Source organism: Ascaphus truei, chromosome 4 (genome assembly GCF_040206685.1).
Source record: "Ascaphus truei isolate aAscTru1 chromosome 4, aAscTru1.hap1, whole genome shotgun sequence".
In the NCBI taxonomy this organism is placed as follows: domain Eukaryota; kingdom Metazoa; phylum Chordata; class Amphibia; order Anura; family Ascaphidae; genus Ascaphus; species Ascaphus truei.
In genome coordinates, this window is record NC_134486.1 from 41,601,535 (window position 1) to 41,623,997 (window position 22,463).

General features: G+C 42.7%; 1 protein-coding gene across 7 annotated transcripts in view; it reads right to left on the minus strand.

The window, feature by feature from the left end:
- The window catches only part of KCTD3 (potassium channel tetramerization domain containing 3), a 74,072-nt gene extending 51,947 nt beyond the window's left edge, over positions 1–22,125 (minus strand). For 5 of the 7 annotated variants that reach the window (XM_075595617.1, XM_075595619.1, XM_075595618.1 and 2 more), the window contains exons 1-3: positions 21,669–21,885; positions 6,508–6,561; positions 2,510–2,555 (exon numbers count right to left, since the gene is read on the minus strand). In XM_075595617.1, the coding sequence (XP_075451732.1) occupies positions 2,510–2,555; positions 6,508–6,561; positions 21,669–21,859 (291 nt within the window). In that variant the 5' untranslated portion in view covers positions 21,860–21,885. The other 2 variants (XM_075595620.1, XM_075595621.1) reach the window with 2 other exon arrangements.
- Positions 22,126–22,463: the final 338 nt, after the last annotated feature.

Consider the following 22,463-nt stretch of genomic DNA (forward strand, 5'->3'; position numbering starts at 1 on the left):
AATATGTAGCAAGTAAGAACCTCGTGTTGTGTACGTGTGTTAATTCTAAAGAACCATACTATTTACTGTACCGGTTACCAATACAATTGCACTTACAGTATGTTCTTTCTTGAATATGCATTTTATAGAAGCAATTGCAGTTTATGGACATTCTCCAACATATTCAGAAAAGAAACACTTAACACCTTAAGTAAAAAGTAACACATGTCCAAGTCATTATTGCCCCGTAAAGAATATTTTTTCATTACACACCATAGTAGCTTTGCAAGTCGCCCGCATTACATATGTCTTGCGGCTAACACTCTCATAATCAGAGCAGAAGGCATACAATGCATTTGGGATGTGACATATGAAAAATGTGCAAACATAAAAGGTTCTCAAGCAAGAGCATTTAATTACAAATTAGTAACACTGTATACTTCTGGATTCCTTGCAATGATCACCTAATTACTACCTTTATATTGCAGTATAAATACGGGTAGAATAATGTTAGTAGGGAGGAGTGGCTCAGTGAGTATAGAGTGACACGGACTCTAAACAATGACACAGAGTTTGAATAAGGGGACTTTGGTTCAATTCCCGGTGGTGTCGGCTCCTTGTGACCTTGGGAAAGTCACTTTATGTTTTGGCGCTTGAGGCACAGGGAGATTGAGTGTAAGCTCATCTGGGCAGGGACAGTCTCTGTAAAAATCCTATGTGTTGTGTACCGCGCACTATATTGTAATTGTGAAGTGCTTTGAGTCGCATTGGTAGAAAAAGCGCTCCATGAAATAAATTTGTTATTATTACTTAGCATGAGACTTACATTATAAGCACAAGTCAATGAAACAATCAAGATCAACTCATCATTTTGAATCTTAACATCCAAACCACAGTTGGCTCTATTTACTGTGAAAGATAGTACTGTAATTTTAACAAAATGTCTCAGCATAGCATTTATATTTCGGGACTATAGCTTGAAAAAAATCTATACCTAGCACACAGGTACAAACAACCTTCATGCGTTTGAAAAGATCTTCGGCTATTCCTTAAAAATGTTGCAGCTTTGGGTCTCAATGACATGTATAGAGAGCCAAGCTTTAAGAGAAAGGGCTACATTACAAATAAAGTGCTTACAATCATGTAAACAAATGATATCTGCAAAACCAAATACTGTATAGACCACCAAAAAGTGATTACCCATTTCATTATATAAAGAGTTTCACACTGTAAACAATATCTGTCTAGCAGATGTTGAGCAAATAATTGAACTAAAATAAGGAAATGTCACTTGTTTCTTTTATTGCAGAAGAATATAAAGCCGATAAATGAGATAATGTTTGATTGTGTGGCTCATCTCTGGTGTGCTTAGTGTTTTGTTTTCGTTCAGAAAGAGTGTAAAGGGCGCTCCTATAATTGGAGTGCAAGTGCTTATTTATACGGTATTTTGATAATCAGTGCAAGCTGATAAGTGAAATATACATATATGTGAAATAAGAACACAAATGTGACAAATATAGTGATAAATATGACCACAAATGTGACAAATATAGTGATAAACTGTGCTATCTGCATGCACATTACATATTAATGGTGAAAAAGAAAAATGCAGCTCAAAACCCTATGGGGAACGGTCCAGAATTCTTCTTGTGGATCAGTGAAGCAGAGGTTGGGGAGCTCAGTTTCCATCCAATATAGAAAATACAACATGGTGCAATATATTCCAAGCTAAGTAGAAACTGCTGCTGCTGATGATGATGATATTTAAAATGGGGACTCACATTTTCTGAAATAAAAACCTCCATGTTCCAAATAGCTTTGGAAAGTATTCCTAGATTTAGAATGAGTGGAGAATGATCCTGGAATCATTTGTGGCATATAGATCCTATGACCAATTTCCTTTGTCTTCTTAGGTAGTATAATGATCTCAATATGGAAAGAAAGAGAACATAGTGCGAACTGTATCAAAACTGTTTTGTATTAAAAGATCTCTAAAAATGCACACTTACATTTTATTTAAGAAGATGTGTGTCCCCATTTCAAAGATCATCAGTTTCTACCTAGCTGGGAATATACAGTATTGTACCATGTTGTATTTCTGCGTTTTTCATACAGTATTTAGTGAAAACTGTGCTCGCCAACCTCTGCTACACTTTTGTCTTTGTTGACTGTGAACAGATATGGACAATTTCCTATCTCACAAGGCAGTTTTTACACCTACCACTAGATGGAATAATGGACTGTAAAATGCAGTTGATGAAATTGAAAATTCTCATGCGTTCTTGTGAGAATTACTTTTTTTTATAATGTGTGTGTATATATATATATATATATATATATATATATATTAATATATTATTATATTTTTTTTTTTACATATTTGCACACACATACTCCAAAACACTGAACACAGGAAGACAAGATCGTGCCAGAAATGCTTTTATTATCATTCGATTGTATCTCAACACCTCACAAAATATCAGGGTTTGTAAAATTTTATAATCATAATGAAAAAAAATAGATAACTCACAGCTCCAGTTTCATCCCGAAGTGTTGAAATTCTTCCACTTAGCAAACTGCAAAAATGTACAGTATTTCTTAAGAATTATCAAAACTTAATTGTAGCAAAAAACAAAACAAAAAACAAGCACAAACTAATAATATTGCAAACACGTAGATTTCCAATCTCAGTAAGAAAAATAAATGGTAAAGGAGATAAGACATTTGTTATAAAATATTTGATGAATATTTTTTTTATTTTTTCTCATGTTTCCCCTTGAACTTTTCCAATCAGATCACAAATAATGCCAAAACACTTATGGATTTCTCAGATAGAGGATACGGTTTGATTTCTCTCTCGTAACATTTTTTGCAAACCCAATAAAATTGATAATTTTTTTTACCTTCCCTGAACCAGGGCTGATCTATTTAGGGCTGATCTATTTAGGGCTGATCTGTCCCCCCCCCCCCCCCCTATTTCTCTATTTATTTGTAGTTTGTCTGTGCCAATGTTGACACACAAAAAATAATATATACATTGCTGTGTGGTCAGGAATAGAAAGTCGCAACAACATCTCCTGTTGTAAATTTCTACTGTCCGCTAGAGCAGGGGTGCGCAAACTGGGGGGCACGAGATTTTCTAGGGGAAGCGCAGCACTTAAGAGGCCCCGCGCTCTTCCCCAAAGCATTTTAATAATATGCCGGGGGACCGCACGAGGCCTCTAAGTTCCCTTACCTTGTCTCCGACGGCTTCGGGTGACACGTTGCCATGGAAACACAGCATCATTTGACACCGCTGACAAGAGGGGGGGGGCGGGGGGAAGAGCAGGAAGGGGAGGGAGAGCAGGCAGGGGGCCACCGACTGAAAAGTTTGCGCACCTCTGCGCTACAGCAAGTCTCCTCCCTGACACGGTAGGCAAATATATTTGCCTCGTGCCAATAGTGTGGGAACCAGACCCAGTACCACTAAGTAGCTCCAGGACACTCCTGATCTGAAGCCAAGAAAATAATAATTGAGCAGTGTGACTTGCTGCTTTAAGGATACACAATACACTGGTGAGTTGTTTCCATTGTCTGCTAATTAGAATGACTCCTTTGTACTGGAGTATGGATGACCGTGGAAGTGATAACCACATGAAACAAGAATAATATTATTAGCCACATTTTGTGTGTCACATTTTTTAAAGGCCTTCAACAGAGAGAGAGAGAGAGAGAGAGAGATAGATATATATATATATATATATATATATATATATATATATGTTGAAGGCATATTAGTTTAAAATACTAAGCATACAGCACATGTTTACCTCTGACGTACAATGATGTTTATCGAGAGGGAAACGGCAAGGGGAGGATTATAAAAATAAATATATTCCCTGTACCGGTGCTAGTACTAAGTGGAGCTTTAGTTTACAATGTTCCTATTATTCGACTGCAGGGCTCTTGAATTAGTTTTACAAAAGTGGCGGACCACAAAGAAATTTAGGAGTAAAAAGGGGCCACAAGAGTATTGTAATTAACAACATATGTATTTATATTGCATTATCTTAGAAGTAACTTTTAATGTGAAAATGTTCACTCATAATGAAATTATCAGGAGCAGACCATCCAAAAGCCACAGCACGCGGCTTCGCAGGCCGACACTTTTTTTGCATAACAGGGCTTATTTAAACTATTATCTCAACAGCAAGAAATGTTTGTACAGTAATCGCACAACTAAAAGAAATGTCAATATTTCAAGTGTGAATCCCATTGCTTAAAAATATTGTGCGAGTCCCCTGAACAATGGCTTGGCATCTGGCTGCGGAAAGTTTAAAGTCAGTGCTTCACTCAACAATGATATAGGTCAGGCAGACATTTGAAGCATTTCAAATATTTGTAAACTACTGAACGAACAAATTGACCCCGAATAACACAAAGCACCAATGGCATTATGCAAAATAACTTCACTAGAGGTACAGTACCATGGCACTTTGGTGGAGCGAAAAGAAAATGGAGACCGAATTCATAATTTAAATAATATATATTTCTTATGCTGTTTGTAGTGTAAATATTTTCAAATGTTAAAACTGAACCTATTGATAATATTATTCAATTTGAGGAAATTTATTTCTAACTGTAATAAAAATACACGACTGGTTATCCCTGAGGAATGCTCCAATGGGAATTAATTGGATAAATATTCTTTGCCTTGAATACACCTAAAAGGCTTGAAAAACATATAGTCGTTGTAGAGATAAGTCATTAACTATATTCTTTGAGTACTGAGGAAAAGGTGATTAAATGTTCTTTTTTATAGGGAAAAAAAACTGTATTTTAAAAGAAAGGTATTTTGATATGACAAGTTCTGAAGATTAGGTGTATTTAATGAGTTTTTCAATAGAAATATCAAGACATTCCAAGTTAGGGAGTGCATTTAGTGAGCTTTTGCCAAAAATTTACTTAATGAGTGTTACCTCTGCAACAACAATATTTGGATTAGACACGTATCTCCTGAATGAATCAGGAAAGCCTAACCCATCATTAAAAAAAAAAGTGACTGAAGAATTAAAAATACCGCATGTAATACATTTAAGATATGCTACTGTGCGGATTACTGACGTGCAATTACCCTGCGCTTCCTCTCGGGGACCCACGCGCACGCATCAGCCGGCCGTACTCCCTCCCTAGCGCAGCACAACTATGACGTCATCTGATGCCACAGACATTGGCTCCGCCCCAGATCACGCTGCACGCTTCCAGTGCGCGGCGCGCACGTGACGCGCGTGCAACGCTCCCAAGCTCCGTGGCAACTACTGATCATCAGCTCTAGCAGCTACACCTGGATCTCGGACCCAGCCTATCATAGGCTTCTGCGGAGGCCGTGCCTCCGCTCCAACCCCTTGGGGATTGGCTAGTCTTACCTATATATGCTCAGCTGTGCCACTGGCACTTTGCCTGAGCATAGATTCTTGTCAACCTCTGCTAACCTTGCCTTGTCCCTAACCTGTTGCCTTGCTTTCTAGATTGACCCTTTGTGTACCGGACCCGGCTTGCCTTTGGACCATCCGCATCTCTGGAATACTGAAATCGGCCATCTCTGACAATCCGTTCTTCCTTAACCCTGACCACGGCATTGCACCTCGACTATACTCCTCTCTCTAACCCTGACCTCGGCTTTAGTACCATCTACGTTCCAGACCTCTCCTACTCTGATCTTGGCAAGTATTACGACTACCCTGACCTCTCCGCCCCAGATCCGGCTACCAAGACTATCCTACACTCCGGACGTGGCCCCCGTGCCTGTGGCTGGTGTTTATTGCTATTCCCATCTCAGTACCAGGGTCCCGTCTAGTTTGTGGTGAGCACAGCGTAACAGCTACTCAATTACACACCTGTAGGTACATAAATATGCAAATGAAAATGTCACTTGTGTGCACATTCACATGTCTCAAACAGTGGTGAAAAGCAGGGTCGCAGACCTAGCTGTCTGTGAGTAGGTTTACCAGCTGCGCTGACAAACTGTGTAATGCAGCAGGCACAAGCTTATAAGGGTCTATGTCCAAATGAATTTGAAGCAAAAGGGACACTGTGTGCTCATTTGCATGTCATTTCCCAGAAACCCTTGCTGCTGTGGAAGCACTGTGTGCTAGGAGAGAAAAAGCAGGGTTGCAGACGTGTCCGAGACATGCAAGTGTGTTCACAAATTATATTTGTATTTGCTGTATGCTATACAGTGGAGGGTTTTTGTCACCTTTTTTACCCACCATAACTTATTTAAGGTGTACATAAATAAGATAACCTCCTCATTGGTGTGGAACAAACAAGACTGGCAAATATCATGCTTCCAATTCAAAGACTAAAAACAGTTTTAAAAATAAATATACAGTACCTGTTTTTTTTGTTTTTTTTAAATGGTAGCCTACCAATCATCTGGTTTAATCCATAAACATACCTCTGTCACTAATTCACTTTTATCCACTGCATCTTTAAACTGCAGACTCCTTTTGATCGCTTTGGTTAAAGGAAAATTGATGTGTCACTTACCTAGAGAAGAAGGAATCTGGAATCCACATTAGTGTTTGCCTGGATGTACTGAATCTGAAGGTACAAAAATAAAATAAAATTTCAATCATTGCCGTCACAATTGTCTGCAATCTGCCATTCAAGTTAATGGCAGAGAGATCGGCAGCTATGGAGAATATGGAATTAGGCCCAAGGTTTTTTCAGTAGTACAACTAAGCTTCAATAATGAGTATCCAAGCTGAATCCTGCGTTAACAGGCATTGCTTTGAATGGCAGGTAACACAGGATCAAGTTCTGATTCCCCTTATTGGAGTATATCGAATCACCCTGTTAGACACTTACTTCAAAGGGGTGATAATTAGTGACCTCATATTATACTTACTATAATGTGATACCGCCCAGATCCCTGACGAAGCGGTTGCGAAACGCGTTGGATTGGAATTTATAGGCCACCGTAGCACTCGCAACATGTGGATTTCCCTTCACCTAGCCGTCAGCTGATTGCCCTACGGGTACCCGCACGCGGACGCGAGTGTAACCCGGAAGACACCGCTGCTACTCAATCATCTCCTGACCATGCGCAAGGTCAGGAAAAGAAAGGAGAGGCTGTGGGAATCCCCCGGTTTAAGAACTTGTGGAGGTGGGCACAGCAAGCGTGCAAAGGTAAAGGGGACAAATTGATTGGACTCAATGGAGCCCAAATTGTGAGCAGGAACGACGAGAGGAGGAAGTCCGTCACCACATGCTAGGAAGCTATCCAAAAACACTGATTTACCCAGTGCTGTCTGTGAGTGCAATATTGCTCTAAGCCACTCTAGTGTAATAAATTTATTGTGCCATGATGTTCTCTCTCTTTTGTATAATCACGGCCTAAGGGTTAACATAAGCATCAGCAAGTTTGTGACTAGCATGACAAAAACTGTCAAAGTACAAAGAACAGTGAAAGAACAGTAGAATAGTAAAGTACAGCTAACACGCGGCCCTTTACTATTCATGTTTGAAACAATTCTGAAATAGGACTATGTGCCATATTTATTAAACCCTTTGTGACACTTATAATAAAAAATAAAATAGAAGTCCCAAGCAGACTTTACTTTTGCAGCAGCTACTATAAATAGTGTGAAGATTGAGATAAGGTGTGTGGCTCAGGCTATATGAAGACAGACTATCATCACCACCATTTTGGCGCAGCAGCCATTTTGAGTGTTTGCTTGTATGAATGTGTATCTTTTTATTTGTGTATGTTTGATATGCTGCAGAGCATCGCTCCTGGCAAAGACTAACCCTTGCATAATTCCTAACCAGTCATGGAATTGAAATAATTGCATTTGAAAGAATTTTTCCTGCAAAGTAATTTTCGCTGACCTCCGCTTCCCTTATCTTGCAGCTACACCCAAAGGGCTAAGAGGTTTACTCCTTAAGTCAGGAGGTTAAGAGGCCCACATTGCGGTGAAATATATAGGATAAAATATAGCATACAAAGGATATTTATGCATGAATAAGGATTTTTATGTCATCATATTGTTTTTTATCTTTAAGCCAGCCCCCTTAAGGGGCGTATTACTCATTTTGAAATGTATAAAAATGTGATGCCAAGCAATAGGTTTTCTGAGGAATGAGTTCATTTTTGAATACTTTCTCTCATTTGTACCTTGGTGCAGATAAACTCGCGTTGATACTTTGAACCCTTGACTCGTTGATATTATTTGTACAATTTTACAATAGATATATCAAAATGAAAAAGCCATCATCATGTTTTCTTTATTAAGAACCAATGACTGATATTGGGGGCGCATGTGTGACGTCACAGCGCATGCACGTCTGCTTAGGAGCTCTGTGCATGCTGCTGCCCATTTTTAACAACAGCCTCCGATCGGCACTTCGAATCAGCCCGAAATTAACGGGAGAGGACGGGGGAATCCTCCGACATGCCCCCCGTAAGAAGGACAAAAAGGTAGTGCCAGATCTCTCCCGTTTCGGGCACAGACAGCCCGTGACTGCCGGAGCACAGCCCCAAGATGCCGCCGACCGGGAGGTTAGGAGCGGGCCTCGCTAAGCCCTGACAAGAAGCAGGGTGAAGAGGAGAGTGACGTGCCCATTACAAGGCAAGATTTAAAGAAGATGCTGCAAGATATGCAAACTATGTTTCAATCTGCCCTGGACAAATCAGTACTGGAGCTCAAGTCTGAAATTTCTACCCTGGCTAGAAGAACTACAGATCTGGAATCTAAAATGGACACCTCCCTGCAAAATCAATTGAGTACGGACGATGAAGTCTTGAGACTCATCGAGGATGTAAGAGCTATAAGAGATAACGTGGACAATCTAGAAATAGGGAGCCCAGACAAAATTTGCGAATCCGCCACATCCCAGAGACAATGGCTGCCGAGCCACGGCAACCTTATCTTGAAGGTTGTTTCTATCAATTGACCCCCAATTAGAAGACAACAAACTGTTAATTGACAGAGCCCACCGAGCGGAATGTCTGAGACTACCTACGAGCACCCATACTACAATTCATCAATTAGCCTGTTGGCGCCAAAACTGTTCGTTGCGGAAGAGACGCCGGCCGTGTATCTGCGCTGCTGGTGAGAGAGACCGGGAGGTTTTCCAGCTGACTCTGGCGTGTGGCTTGCATAAGTACAACAAAAAGCGCTGTGCCTTGTGAGCTGGATACATTCATTCTAAGAGGGAGAAAAATCTTCAAATTACGGGAGCATAAAAGAGCAGGATTGGAGGGAAGTTCAAATGCAGACAGAGGGAGACTGCAAGAGACACAGAGAGTCAGCAGACAGGTGCGGGAGATCAACAGGTTGTGAGTATATTGCAGCATCAAAAGCCGAGCAAAACCAGGTAACCTTTCACAGAGTGCTCACACACCAGGAGGTCCTGTGTCTGCAATAAACAAACTCCACTGCAAAATCAGACCAGGTCTAACAGAGGAGATTGGTGTATATACCACAGCAAGTTTGTAGAGTAACATTGATGTGAATAGAGGTACCGTCTGCTATACTCACATACTATCCCCAAAGCAGCCCTACCCTATTCTACTGTGTTGCAGCATAATCCCTCTATACCTGCACATCCGTTTTTTCCACTGCCATAATATCCACATCTTTTTTCTTTCACGGAACTGTCTCACTCACAGAAAACGGACCAGAAGAGGTTAAGATACATTTAACTACCAATTCCCCAAAACTGTGTATACAGTATGCATAACACACAAGGACTCAAATCCTTTTTTCTTCAAAATTGAAGTATATTCTATACCGGAGTGTTAACACAGCCCATTTTTCTTTATCTTCTTTTCAGCAATTTGGTATCCATATATTTTTTCTGGTGAAATTAGAGGATTTTTATTTAAAAAGGGGCCCCAATCACAGGATATCCTTGATTATTTCAATCTCTATTTACTGTAGTATGTTTTGCTTTATTGTAGATCTCAGTTCAATCAGCTACTAATTTTTCTTTATTGGAAATTAGAGTTTTTTATTTTTTCGTTTTCTCAATAAATTTCTGTGTTTTATTAGCATATTGTTTGTTATTTCAAGCAACTTGGTACACCCCATTTTCTAATTCATTTACCTGCACCCAAGAGTATTTCCCATTTCTACTACCTACCTTGGAGTTGTGAGATCCCCATTTCACGAAGGCAGCAACATCCACATTAAACACTTTATATGTGCATGATTTTCTACACTTATTATTAGCGCTTTTATATCACTCTTTGCATTAGAGCCCACGAGCGCTGTGTCTAAGATTTGATGACCTTAAAAGAACCAGGGATGTGGTGTTGCGGCTTCACCAATACACGACCAAAGACAAGATAATAAGGGGAAGCAAAAATAGGGGATCGATTTAGAAAATTCCCCGATCCAGATTTTCCAGGATCTGTCATGGACAACTATAGACAGACAAAGAGAACTACGAACGGTAACATCGATACTTCAAGAAAAGGGAATTCTATATCGGCGGCCCTTTCCGTTCAGTCTCATCGTTAACCAAGGAGGACGACAAATCTTGCTGCGATATCCAGAGGAGTCGTCAGCCTTCCTTCCGGTGCTGGGTCTGGAGCAGAACGGACCGATGGAGCCAATCCCAGAAAAATGGCTCGGATGATGGGTCACCTGAGGATACGAACACCCAAGAAGGGAATAAGTAAAGCCGGCTGAGTACCCGCGATGCTTTATTGGTGATTTTTATATGACGATTATCAAACTTTGGTAGGGCCCATCGGAGCCAACGAGAGCCTATCCAACGGATGAGTCTACAATTTGTGATCATCTAAGAAGCCTAAGTTGGAGCTTTGTCTTTCTTTGCTTTGTTTTCTGTTCCCCTTGTTTCCCTCTGTTCCCTTCTTTTTGACTTACAGATATGGCCATCGTGACTATTTCTCTACTCCATGGACAGTAAGACTTACTCTACAGAGGAGAGAGGACCCTCTGAATATAGAAGAGTTTGAGGTCTGTCTGGAGCGGAGGAAAGACCTCTTTATGAGTCCGGAAAAACAACTAATGATTGTGGTTTCAAGTAAGGCAAAATAAAGGTGCAGTTCGGAGGTGGAAATGTAATAGTGGCGGTATGTGGGGGTGAAGCCTGTCTGATGTTAGGGCGACCCCAGTAGGGCCATATGCCCGCCAGGCCAGCCCATGTAGGGACTGGCTGCAAAACTGGGATGAGTGGCTGGTTACACTCTTATGTTTCAAGTTAATTCTTACCTTTTAAGTCCCCTCTTTTATTTTATTTTTTTACAGCCCCCCCCCCTGTTCCCGGCAACCATTAAAATTTTACGCTCACATGAGAGAGATAGACACGATATAGGAAATGACTAAACAAACACCATTGAAACTAGTATCCCTGCATGTTAAAGGCGTTAATAATAATAATAGTAAGCGTAGACTGGCGCTAAAAGAATTTAGAAAGCTAAATGCAGAAATTGTTTTTCTACAAGACACATTTTGACTCCCAAGAACCCTCAAACACTTTTAGCACGACATATCATATCGCATTCGTCTTTCACTAATAAGAAAAGAGGGGTTGCGATCTTGATAAAACAAGGTATCCCGTTCCAGACAATGGAGGTTAAGAGAGACTAGGGAGGGAGATCACTGGTAGTACACAGCCTTCTCTCAGGCGAACATATTACTCTAGTGAATATATATGCACCTAACGAGGGTCAAATTGACTTTTTAAAGGAAACAAAGGGAGATCATCAAGAACAGCTATATAATAATAATAATAATAACAACAACAAGTTATTGTATAGCGTTGCTAGTTTTACGAAGCGCTTTACAGAGACATTTTTGCAGGCACAGGTCCCTGCCCCGTGGAGCTTACAATCTATGGGGTTTTTTGGTGCCTGAGGCACAGGGAGATAAAGTGACTTGCCCAAGGTCACAAGGAGCTGACTCCAGGAATTGAACCAGGCTCCCCTGCTTCAAACTCTCAGTGCCAGTCAGTGTCTTTACTCACTGAGCCACTCCCTCTCCACTATATATTGTACGAGGAGATTTCAATATGGTCCCAGATCCGGACCTAGACAGGTCCACACCCGCAGGACATTCACACTCTGCAATGACTTACAGGGTAGCAAAGAAATTTTGATTGCTAATCAAAGAATTTGGCCTGTTGGACGCCTGGTGTTGCTCACAAAAAGCTCAGAGATTATTCCTTCTACTCGCCCCCGCACGACTCGTACTCTAGAATAGATAACATCTTTGTATCCGCAAATATTCTAGAGGTTTTGGTCCACTCGGACGTAGGGCCTATTACCTGGTTGGACCAAGCCCCGACTATTCTGTTTGATCCACCATTTGCCAAAATTCAGTCATTTCATTGGAGGATGAATGATTCCTTGCTAAATTATCAAGAGATTAGCGCACAAATTGGAGACTCTCTTAAAAACTATTTTCGGTTAAATAAAGGGTCTGTACGATCATCAGCGATTTTTTGGGAGGCACATATTAGAGGACAGTTCATCTCAATTGCATCGTACAGAAAGAATAAAAATAAAAAGACAAAAGTATTTAACAGAGAAAATTATAAAGTTAGAAAGCTCACATAAAAAAAAAATGTTGAGGAAAGTATATAAAATTCTTAACCAGGCAAGGGAGGAACTTGAGAGCACAACGTGTAGAGAAGGCCCATAAGTGGACTAGACAAACGTACTACGATAAGGGTGATAAGGCAGATCGTTTATTAGCAAGCAAACTTAGAGGGATAAAGGCGAGAGCCTCGGTTTCCGTTATCAGAACAAAAAAATGGGGGAGTGACCTATAACAATCAAAGATAGCAGAGGAATTTGCTAAATTCTACAGTATACGAATCTTTACAATCTAGATTCTAGACAATTCTACCCTGAATGCTAAAATCTCGAGCTTGAACCAGATCAAGGACTGCGAGACTGTGCCCTCCGGAAATTGACAGCAGAAGATCTTAAGATTTAAAATGCAAAAATAACTCCAATAGAAATGGGAAATGTGGTCGGCTCCCTGAAGCCATCGAAAGCACCGGGCCCTGATGGTTTTTCAAACCTCTACGACAAAAATATGTTATAGGAATTTACGACCTTATCTGTTGGATCTATTTAAGGATTTCCTAAACGGAAAACAAATTCCTCCACAGATAACAAAGGCTAAAATAGCGGTGATTCCTAAAGAGGGAAAGGATCCTCTATGCTGTGGTAGCTATAGGCCAATTTCACTACATAATACGGACTTGAAAATTTATAGCAAAATTCTAGCCAACAGTTTGAACCCAATACTCCCAAGATTAATTTACTATGATCAGGTGGGTTTTGTGAGTGAGCGCCAGGCGTCAGATAACACAAGGAAAATTATTAACGTTATTGATCAAATACACAAATCTAGGTCGAAAGCAATGCTGCAGAGTCTTGATGCAGAGAAAGCGTTTGATAGGATAAGGTGGGATTTTCTAGATAAGACAGAGGTATTTGGATTCTCTGGAGCCTTTCTGCAGTGGGTCCGAGCTCTTTATCAGTCGCCAACTGCTACCCTGAAGATCCCAGGAGGAGAGGGGAATTTAATAACAATTAAGAATGGGACTAGACAGGGGTGCCCCCTCTCACCACTTCTCTTTGCTCTGACAAGCAAGCCTCTAGCGGCCACCATCAGAGCCTCCCCAAATACACAGGGGATCAAAAAGAAAGATGATTGTTATAAAATAATTATTGTTTGCAGATTATGTTATTCTCACTATAGCTAATCCATTGACATCTCTCCAGAATTTGCAGTCTGCCCTTTGGGGGTTTGGTGAGCTCTCCGGGTACAAAGTAAGTATGGGAAAATCAGAAGCCCATAATTTGAGGTTAACGGAAAGAGGTCGAGGTGCTTAAACGACATTTTGACTATAAATGGAAAAAGACCCATTTGAAATATTTAGGAATGAATCTTGCCAGAGACTATAACTCATTACATAAATATAACTACCCTGATCTGTTCTCCAAAATTAAAAAAATTTTACAAGTCTGGAACTCTTATTGTATATCCTGGGGTAGGGCATATAACCGCAGTTAAGATGAATATTCTCCCTTGACTCTTGTACTATTTCCAGACATTACCGGTAGCTGTTCCGCATTCAAATATAAAAGAAATTCAGAACCGAATTAAGTAGTTTATATGGAAACATAAACAAACAACCGAGGATAGCTTGGTCAATAATGTTGGACGCCAAGGAAAGAGGTGGTATGGCTGTTCCAAATATTCTAAAATATTATATAGCCTCCCATTCCCCGAGAGGAGCTTATGTTTGGGTGGATCTAGAGAGCTTGTTAAAGCAACCGATTGGACTGACGTCTATGTTGTGGTCTAGTTCTGGGATGGGAGCCGGGAGACAGGCGAAACCAACAGTAATTGGATTTACATTGAAAATACGGCAGATGGCAAAAAATAAATATACAGTAAGGTTGTGTCGACCCCTTCTAGACTCGTGCCTCTGTTCGGTAATCCAGGGTTCACCCCGGGCTTTCAGGGTCAGGGTTTCGAAGTTTGGAAATAAAGAGAAATTCTGGAGGCGTGAGATTTATTAAAAAAGGATAAACTAAACTAATGTCTTTGAGGAATTGACGAGAAAGTATGGTTTGCCTCAAATAGAGCTATTTAGGTATATGCAGGTCCGACATTTTGTGTTCCAGGGCCTCCATGACGAGGAATTTCCCAGATATACACAATTTGAAGATTTATGTAAAACAAAAACAAAATACCAAAGAGGTTTGATATCTCTGTACCAGGGGCTAATTCTTAAGAAAGATACCCCAAACCATAAATATATGGACCAATGGGCTCTGGACTTCCAGACAGATAACAAGGGGACTGGGAAGATATCTGGGATAATATAGGCAAAACCTCTATATGCACAGTAACAAAAGAGAATATATATAAAATGCTGTTACGTTGGTATTATACCCCCAAAAGACTAAAACAGATGTTCCCGGGGACCTCGGATAGATGTTGGAGGGGTTGAGGACAATTAGAAGAGTTGGCACATATTTGGTGGTTCTACCCAGAAATGCAGGGATATTGGAAGATAGTTCTGAAATTAATAAAACATGTGACTGATATCAAGATCCTGTTAGATCCAACTGTAATTATACTGGCTAAACCTATTGAAGATATAAATCATTGTCCATAAAAATTGATTCTGCATATCCTAACGACTGCTAGGTGTGCTGTAGCAGCGGCATGGAAAAAGACACTCGCGCCCTCCATATGAGAGGTTATTCGAAGGGTTAATGATGTTTAATTGATAGAGAAACGTACCTCATTCCTGAACCACACCACCAGGAAGTATGAAAGGGTCTGGGAGCTCTGGGATGCTGAATAGGGGCGCGATACCGGAGGGAGATTTTGGGAGTGCTAAATGTAAAATATTGTATTCACCAAAAAGTTGTATTATAAGTAATGTGTGATTGTTATTTGTTTGTAAGAAAACCGATACAAAATGGTTATTTCCCTCCCCCCTTTTTTATTTTTGTATCTTTCCCCCTTCCCATTTATTTGTGAAAATCAATAAAAATATAAGTTAAAAAAAAAAAGGCCTATATTCTAGAATGGAAACTGGGTCATAAACTAAGACTCTTGAAAAACAGTTATGTGTTTAGTTGTTGCTCTAAGAAACTATGGCTCAGTTAGAACAAGCAAAATTAATTTGCCAATTGAAAGCATGCAGAATTGGCAAGTCAACAATTCTTTATTGTCAGAGAAGATTCCAGGATATGTTATACGATACATACAAGGGCGAGTTACAGGTTGAGTAAGCACTCCCCCATTCAAAAAGGACTCAATAAAAAGAATATTCTTCCTAAAAAGAGCAATGTCCCTTACTCTTTTTTTTTTTCTTCTTACAGCATCGGAACCAGGGGGTCTCCTGGAACTAAACCCAACTATTTTTGTTTCCGGTACCCCATGTCCTCCATATATTTACCTTTTTATGCTCCAGTGTTTCTGGTCTGTTTTAAAAAAAATCGATATGGCTGTTGTCCAAGCTTCATACTCAGAGCAATAGGAAGCAGAAATGTCCTCAAAGCATGACATCACAGCTTCCTATTTGACAACCCCAGCAGCCATCTTTACCGGTACATAAAAAAGGTAAACATGAACGAAATGAATGGGTTCCCACAGAAAGGTGCTGTTCAAGTCTTAGGCCTCGGCCATGTTAACCGCTTGCTGGCGGAAGCGTGCTGAGGCGCGCTCCCGCTCAGCACTGAGCCCCTACAGCCGCAATTAGAGCGGCTTTAGTAGGGGCTCACCTGCGCTTCCGCGCGCTTGCGGAAGCGCAGATCTTAGGGGAATTTTAAATTCCCCCGCTTGCCGGCGCGACAGGCCGGTCACGTGAGCGGTTCGCCCAATGAGGGCCCCCGGCCAGTGACGCGACGGCCCCCGGCCCGCCCCCTGACGGCACGTGCGGTAAGCAACCACAAGGCCAGGGAAAGCACCCGCTTTCCCTGAGCCTCAGCACGCAAGCAGGGAGCATGGACTCAGCCTTAGAGACCCCTTTGTTCTAATTCGGTAAAATTTAAAAAAATCCAAAAATGAGGGGATTGCTGCTTTCATTTTGAACGCAACTAAAAACTGCCAAATGTGTGTTTTAAGAATTATTACATTTCTTGAGAAGAAGATACCTATATTGGTACGGTAAGTTGTTTTCAAAATCATTTTAAATTAATTCTTTGGCACAGGAGTAGCCAACTCTAATCCTCAAGGACCACGAACAAGTCAGGTTTTAAAGGATATTTCTGTGTCAGCACAGGTGGTTTTAATGATATTCCGGTGTCAGCACAGGTGGCTCAATCAGTAGCTCATTCAGTGATTAAGCCATCTGTGCTGAAGCCGGGATATCCTTAAAACTTGACCTGTTGGTGGCCCTTGAGGACTGGAGTTGGCCACTGCTGCTTTAGTGCATTACAGACTTGATTATTATTTTATGTACACACAATCACATTGAGCACACAAGTTCTTTGGACATGCATCAGCAGTGTGATTTCTAACTTTTATGCCACAACTATTAACAAGGAAACTTTGAGATTGTGAATAATTACAAAACCTCAGTGATTCGCTGCAAGCAGTGGAAGGTCTCACAGCTTTGAATGGAAACAACATTAAAGATGATAAATTACAGGCATTATTGAAATCCCTGCTCTGAGATTGGATAATGTCCGGAATTTTAACCAATCAGTAATGGCTCGGAATTTTTGGCACCCTGACAAGTTTTCTAACCAATCAGCTTTCAGTTCTCATTCATAAAGTGTGAAATCAGCACTCAGACAGGTGAGGTGATTGGACTACCTACTCCCTCACCCTGCCTGCAGAGAGCTCCTGCACAGGAGAGTGAGGGGAAAGGTTTGTGTGTATGTTTTGTGGGTGTAGAGGGGGCTGTAGTGTGTTTTGTGGGTGGAGGAGGGGTGCAGAGTGTTTTGTTGGTGGGTGTTTACAGGGGTGCTGTAGTGGGTGTATAGAGGGGGCTGCTGGTGTGTGTTTTGTGGATGTAGAGGTGGCAGAGTCTGTTTTGTTGGTTTGTGTGTGTGCCTGCAGTGAGTGTTTTGTGGGTGCAGAGAGGGGGGGGGGGCTGCAATGTGTGTTTTGTGGGTAGAGGACGGGTGCCGAGTGTTGTGTGTGTGTCTGCAGTGTGTGGGTTTACAGGGGGGTCTGTAGTCTGTTGGTGTGTGTGTGTCTGCAGTGTGTCTTGTGGGTGTAGAGGGGAGCTGCAGTGTGTGTGTGTGTGTGTGTGTGTCAGTGGGTGTAGAGGGTGGAAGAGGGCTGCAGTGAGTGTTTTGGTGTGTGGGTCTGCAGTTTTGTGGGTTTACAGGGTGCTGCAGTGTGTGTTTGTGGATGTACAGGGGGCTGCTGTGTGTGTTGTGTGTTTTGTAGGTGTAAAGGGGGGGCTACAGAGTGTGTATGTGCATATATAGAGGGTGGCTGTGTGTATGGATCATTTCCTTTTAATAAAGACGTGCAGTAAAAGCAAAAGAATCTAGACAATCATGATGATAAAAATCAATGACTACAATTGTCTATTTTTTTTTAATGAAAAATGTAAAAAATAAATAAAACAAATAAGTCTACATTTAGCCTATAATAGTAATACTCCCCTCAGAACAGTGCATTACTGGCCAATAATGCCCTGGCTAGGTTAAAGTCCCTCGGCTTCGCCTTGGGCCTTCAGCCAGGGCATTATTGGCCAGTAATGCCCTGTTCTTCGGAGATTATTACTTAAATATTTATCCGATTCAGTGCTTTAAGATTAGACATTTTCTTTTTACTGAGAAACAGTATACACCAAAAAGTAGAGTAACAGAGTTATGTTGTCCTCAAAATATTTTCTGGAGGGAACTGCACCTTTGGGCTATTCAAACTCAAACTCAGACTGCTATTGCTTGGTTGTTTGAGGTTTTGTTCCAAAAAGCTAAAATGATTGCCTAGTCTAGCTCCAAACATAATAATCCTGTATCTGGAGCAGGGCAGCAAAGTTCAACTGGGAAAAAAAAGAAAAAAAGAAGGATGAAGACCGCACATAGAAAGTTATCCCAACTTACTTGCTTACTTGGGTTACATTTCTCTATACACTCCACATACTCTAGGTGCAATACACATGTGGTTCTTGTAAGGACTTCAAGATCTTATTCACCAAGGTCCATTGTGGGGTAATGTACCCGATATGGCTGTTAACTGCTGTTGACTTGCAGACAGTTGACATCGGATTGAGTGCGTTACCCCACAAGGGACCTTAGTGAATCTCCCTCGTGTGACTGTAGCTATGTAACACATGAGAAAAACAGAAACAAGCACAGACCTCATGCTGTAGTAAAATGTATATGTAAAGGTAAAAGATGCATGTACAGCAACAAAAATCTTTTAGGCAATGGTTAAAAACCGTTATATCCACGATGATGCCAAGGTTCGCCGCTCCATGATCCAGTTGCATCAGGTGATCTGCAGAAGGCGGGGACATGAAGGTGAAGGAGGTAGTGCAGTCCAGTAAAAGTGACTCCAACTCTGGATTTTTGGACATTGCTTGTGATGCTAGAGACCCTTTTACTGGATTGGCACTGTCTCCTTCACCTTGCGTCTCCGTTATTCTTTACAATCCATCCTAAACGCTGCTGTCAGAATCACTATACTCTTTCCTAAATCTGTCTCAGCATCTTCCCTGCTGAAATCCCTCTCCTGGCTTCCGATCAAATCCTGTATCACACACCCAATTCTCTTCCTCACTTTTAAAGTGTTACACTCTTCTGCTCCTCCTTACATCTCAGCCCTAATTTCTCACTATACACCATCCCGACTGTCTTCTCTCTACCCCTTTGTATCTAAAGTCCTCTTCCGCCTTAAACCTTTCTCACTGACTGCTCCACACCTCTGGAATGCACTTCCCCTCAATACCCGACTAGCACCCTCTCTATCCACCTTTAAGGCCCACCTTAAAACACACCTGCTTATCGAAGCATACGAGTAGCTCCGTGGATGTTACTTTACACCTCATCCATAAATCTTGGCCCCTTGCAGACACACTTACCTGAACACCCTCCTACTGTCTCTGTACGTTCTTCCTACCTACCAATTAGATTGTAAGCTCTTCAGAGCAGGGACTCCTCTTCCTAAATGTTAATTTTTATGTCTGAAGCACTTCTTCCCATGACCTGTTATTTGTTATTTATATGATTGTCACGTGTATTACTGCTGTGAAGCATTATGTACATTAATGGCGCTATATAAAGACATACATAAATACATACAGTTCACTGTTTCACTGGATACGTTTATAATACTCACAGTTCACATTTTTCCCACACAATATTAGTGTGCTCTATGCCGTGTTTTCTGTGCAACACATGAGCACTAATGCTGTTTAGTTAATGACCCCATCCCTAATTAGGCATCCAGTAAAGCTAAGTCATCTTCAAATTCACATGCTTCAGCACATGATGCCCCCATCTTCCGGCTTAGAAATATTTCAGCTCAATTAATTTTAATAGGGGCAATGATACTAGTTACTGCTATATTTGGTATCATGAGCTGAAAGTGTAGAAAGCAAGTAAACCCGGTTCAAGTTCCAGTGCCAGTTTCTCAACCTTGGGCAAGTCACTTTATCCCACACCAAAATGAGATTATAAACTACTTGCAGCAGGGTATCATTGTGCCTGCAAAATGTAATGCACAAGCGCTCAATAACCAACAGATATTATACACTCTCTGTTGCCAGACTTTCAATTTATGACCAGCACTTTTTTCAGTGAAAGGATAAATACAGGGCTGCAAAGTATACACTGGTATAGATACCATTTACATGGATGTCCTGCACTGAAGCGCATTCTGTCCAAAGTGATGAAGAAAATAAATAATTGCTTTACAATGCATTTAAGGTCACAATAGCAGAATAAGCTGCAACTCCGCGGGCAGCGAGAGAGCGGCAACTCCCCGGGCAGCGAGAGAGCGGCAACTCCCCGGGCAGCAAGAGAGCGGCAACGCTGGGAAAAGTGCCAACGCCCCGGGCAGCGAGAGATAGCGTGTCAACAGGGCAGCGAGAGCGTCAGCACCCCGGGCAGTGAGAGAGAGCGTCAGCTGGGCAGCGAGAAAGAGAGCGTCAGCGGGGCAGCAAGAGAGCGTAAACACCCCGGGAAGCGAGAGCGTCAACGCCCCGGGCAGCGAGAGAGCGTCAATGACCCGGGCAGCAAGACAGCGTCAATGCCCCAGGCAGCAAGAGAGCGTCAATGCTCCAGGCAGCAAGAGAAGATCAGGAGGACGATAATGTGTAAGGCCGTGCTTATAGTGCCGGCGACGTGGCCCGAAAACAAATAAATTGCCGCCGCGTGCGCATATAGTGCGTGCGACGGCGACAAAGCGAAAACTGGAAGCCGGCAAAATTTGATTTTTCAAGGGCTGCCGCGTCATGTGACTGCCCTTGAACAAATCAAATTGCCGGAATCCCGCGACGCAGCCGCCCGGTGGAACATAACTTTCGCCGGTGGCGACGGCGATGTGTAACGTCACCTGTCGTATTGCCATCGACGGCACTATATGCACGGCCTAAGGCTGCGGCCAGGCTGGGAGCGAGTGCGCCGACGCTCGTGCACGGTGACATCACACTCCCTGCCTCGGCCGAAAGATTTGTGGCCGACTAGGTGCGCGCTGGGGGGGGGGGGGGGTAGGGCGCGTCCATGATGTCACGTTGTTGCTGGTTTGCCCTCATTGGCGAACCGCTCACGTGACGCCGTCAGCGAGAGGCAAATTCAATTTTGCATGCTTCAGCATGCAGCTATGCGTGCTCGCTCACGCTGGCCACACATTGCCGCACATACCCGGCTCTGCATCACCCTGGCCGCAGCCTTAGGCTATGCTGGTAGTGCCGGCGACGTGACGTCAGGCTACGGTCGCTGGAAAAATAAAATTGAGATGACTTCCAGCGATCACGCCGTCGCTCCGTGCTTACTATAAGCGCAAGCAACAGCGGCAATGCATTTGTTTTGACGTGATGTCGCTGGCACTATAAGCGCCGCCTTAGGTTGTAAGCAAAAGGATAGCAGAGCGCAGATTACTGGGCCCCTAATGCAGTGACATAATGAATGGGTTTCTTGGGAGTCACCCAGTCCAGTGATGCTGGGAGTCAGTGACACTGCCCCCGCCCCTCTCTCACCCACCCCAGCTCCTGTTCGCCATGTCATACCGTACCTGGTGCCCCCCACATTCAGCTGGGTGATCTCCCCGCTCCCCGGGGTGACGTTGTTCCCGCAGTTCCCGGCCATGTCAGCGGCGGCGGCCTTCCGTCTCCTGTCAGCCGGCCCCCCCTCTCCTCCCGGGATCCCAGCGCCTGCCAACGGCGTTTTATTTACTGACTCATTGGAGGCCAAAGTCCGGCGCATTACATCCAAAGGCTACCCCCCTCCCTCCCTTACCCTACACCCAGCAGCCATATGCAGGCCCTTGCCGCTGCCTGCTGTCGGGCGGGTCCGCGTCTCCCTCCTGTCAGTGGTCGCAGGCGGCGGCAGCGGCGGCTGCTTCCCTCCCCGCTCGGTGTCCAGGTGAGAGGCCGGGCAATCCCATTGATTCAGTGCAAAGCCTGCCGCCGGCGGCTCCACCAATAATAACTGCGTCACCGCCAGGCCTCTCCTATCCGAGCCAACACGGAGCACGGTCTCCATGGCAACCGAGAGGATCGCCGCTTCCTGATTGGCTGCGAGAGATAGAGGCACGCGAGCGCAGCCCGTCCTACAGCAGGTCCAAAGGGAGCTAAACGTGACAGGGACATAGAGATCAGTCACCAGCTATCTGTGCCAGGCATTCACCAGCTATCTGTGAAAGGCATTCACCAGCTATCTTTACCAGACATTCACCACCTATCTTTACCAGGCATTCATCACCTATCTTTACTAGAAAAAGGCACAAGAGCTACGAATCTTCCTTTAATAAATGACACTTCTGTGGTGAACACGGTTTATTTTATTTAAGGGTTTTGGCATCTTTATC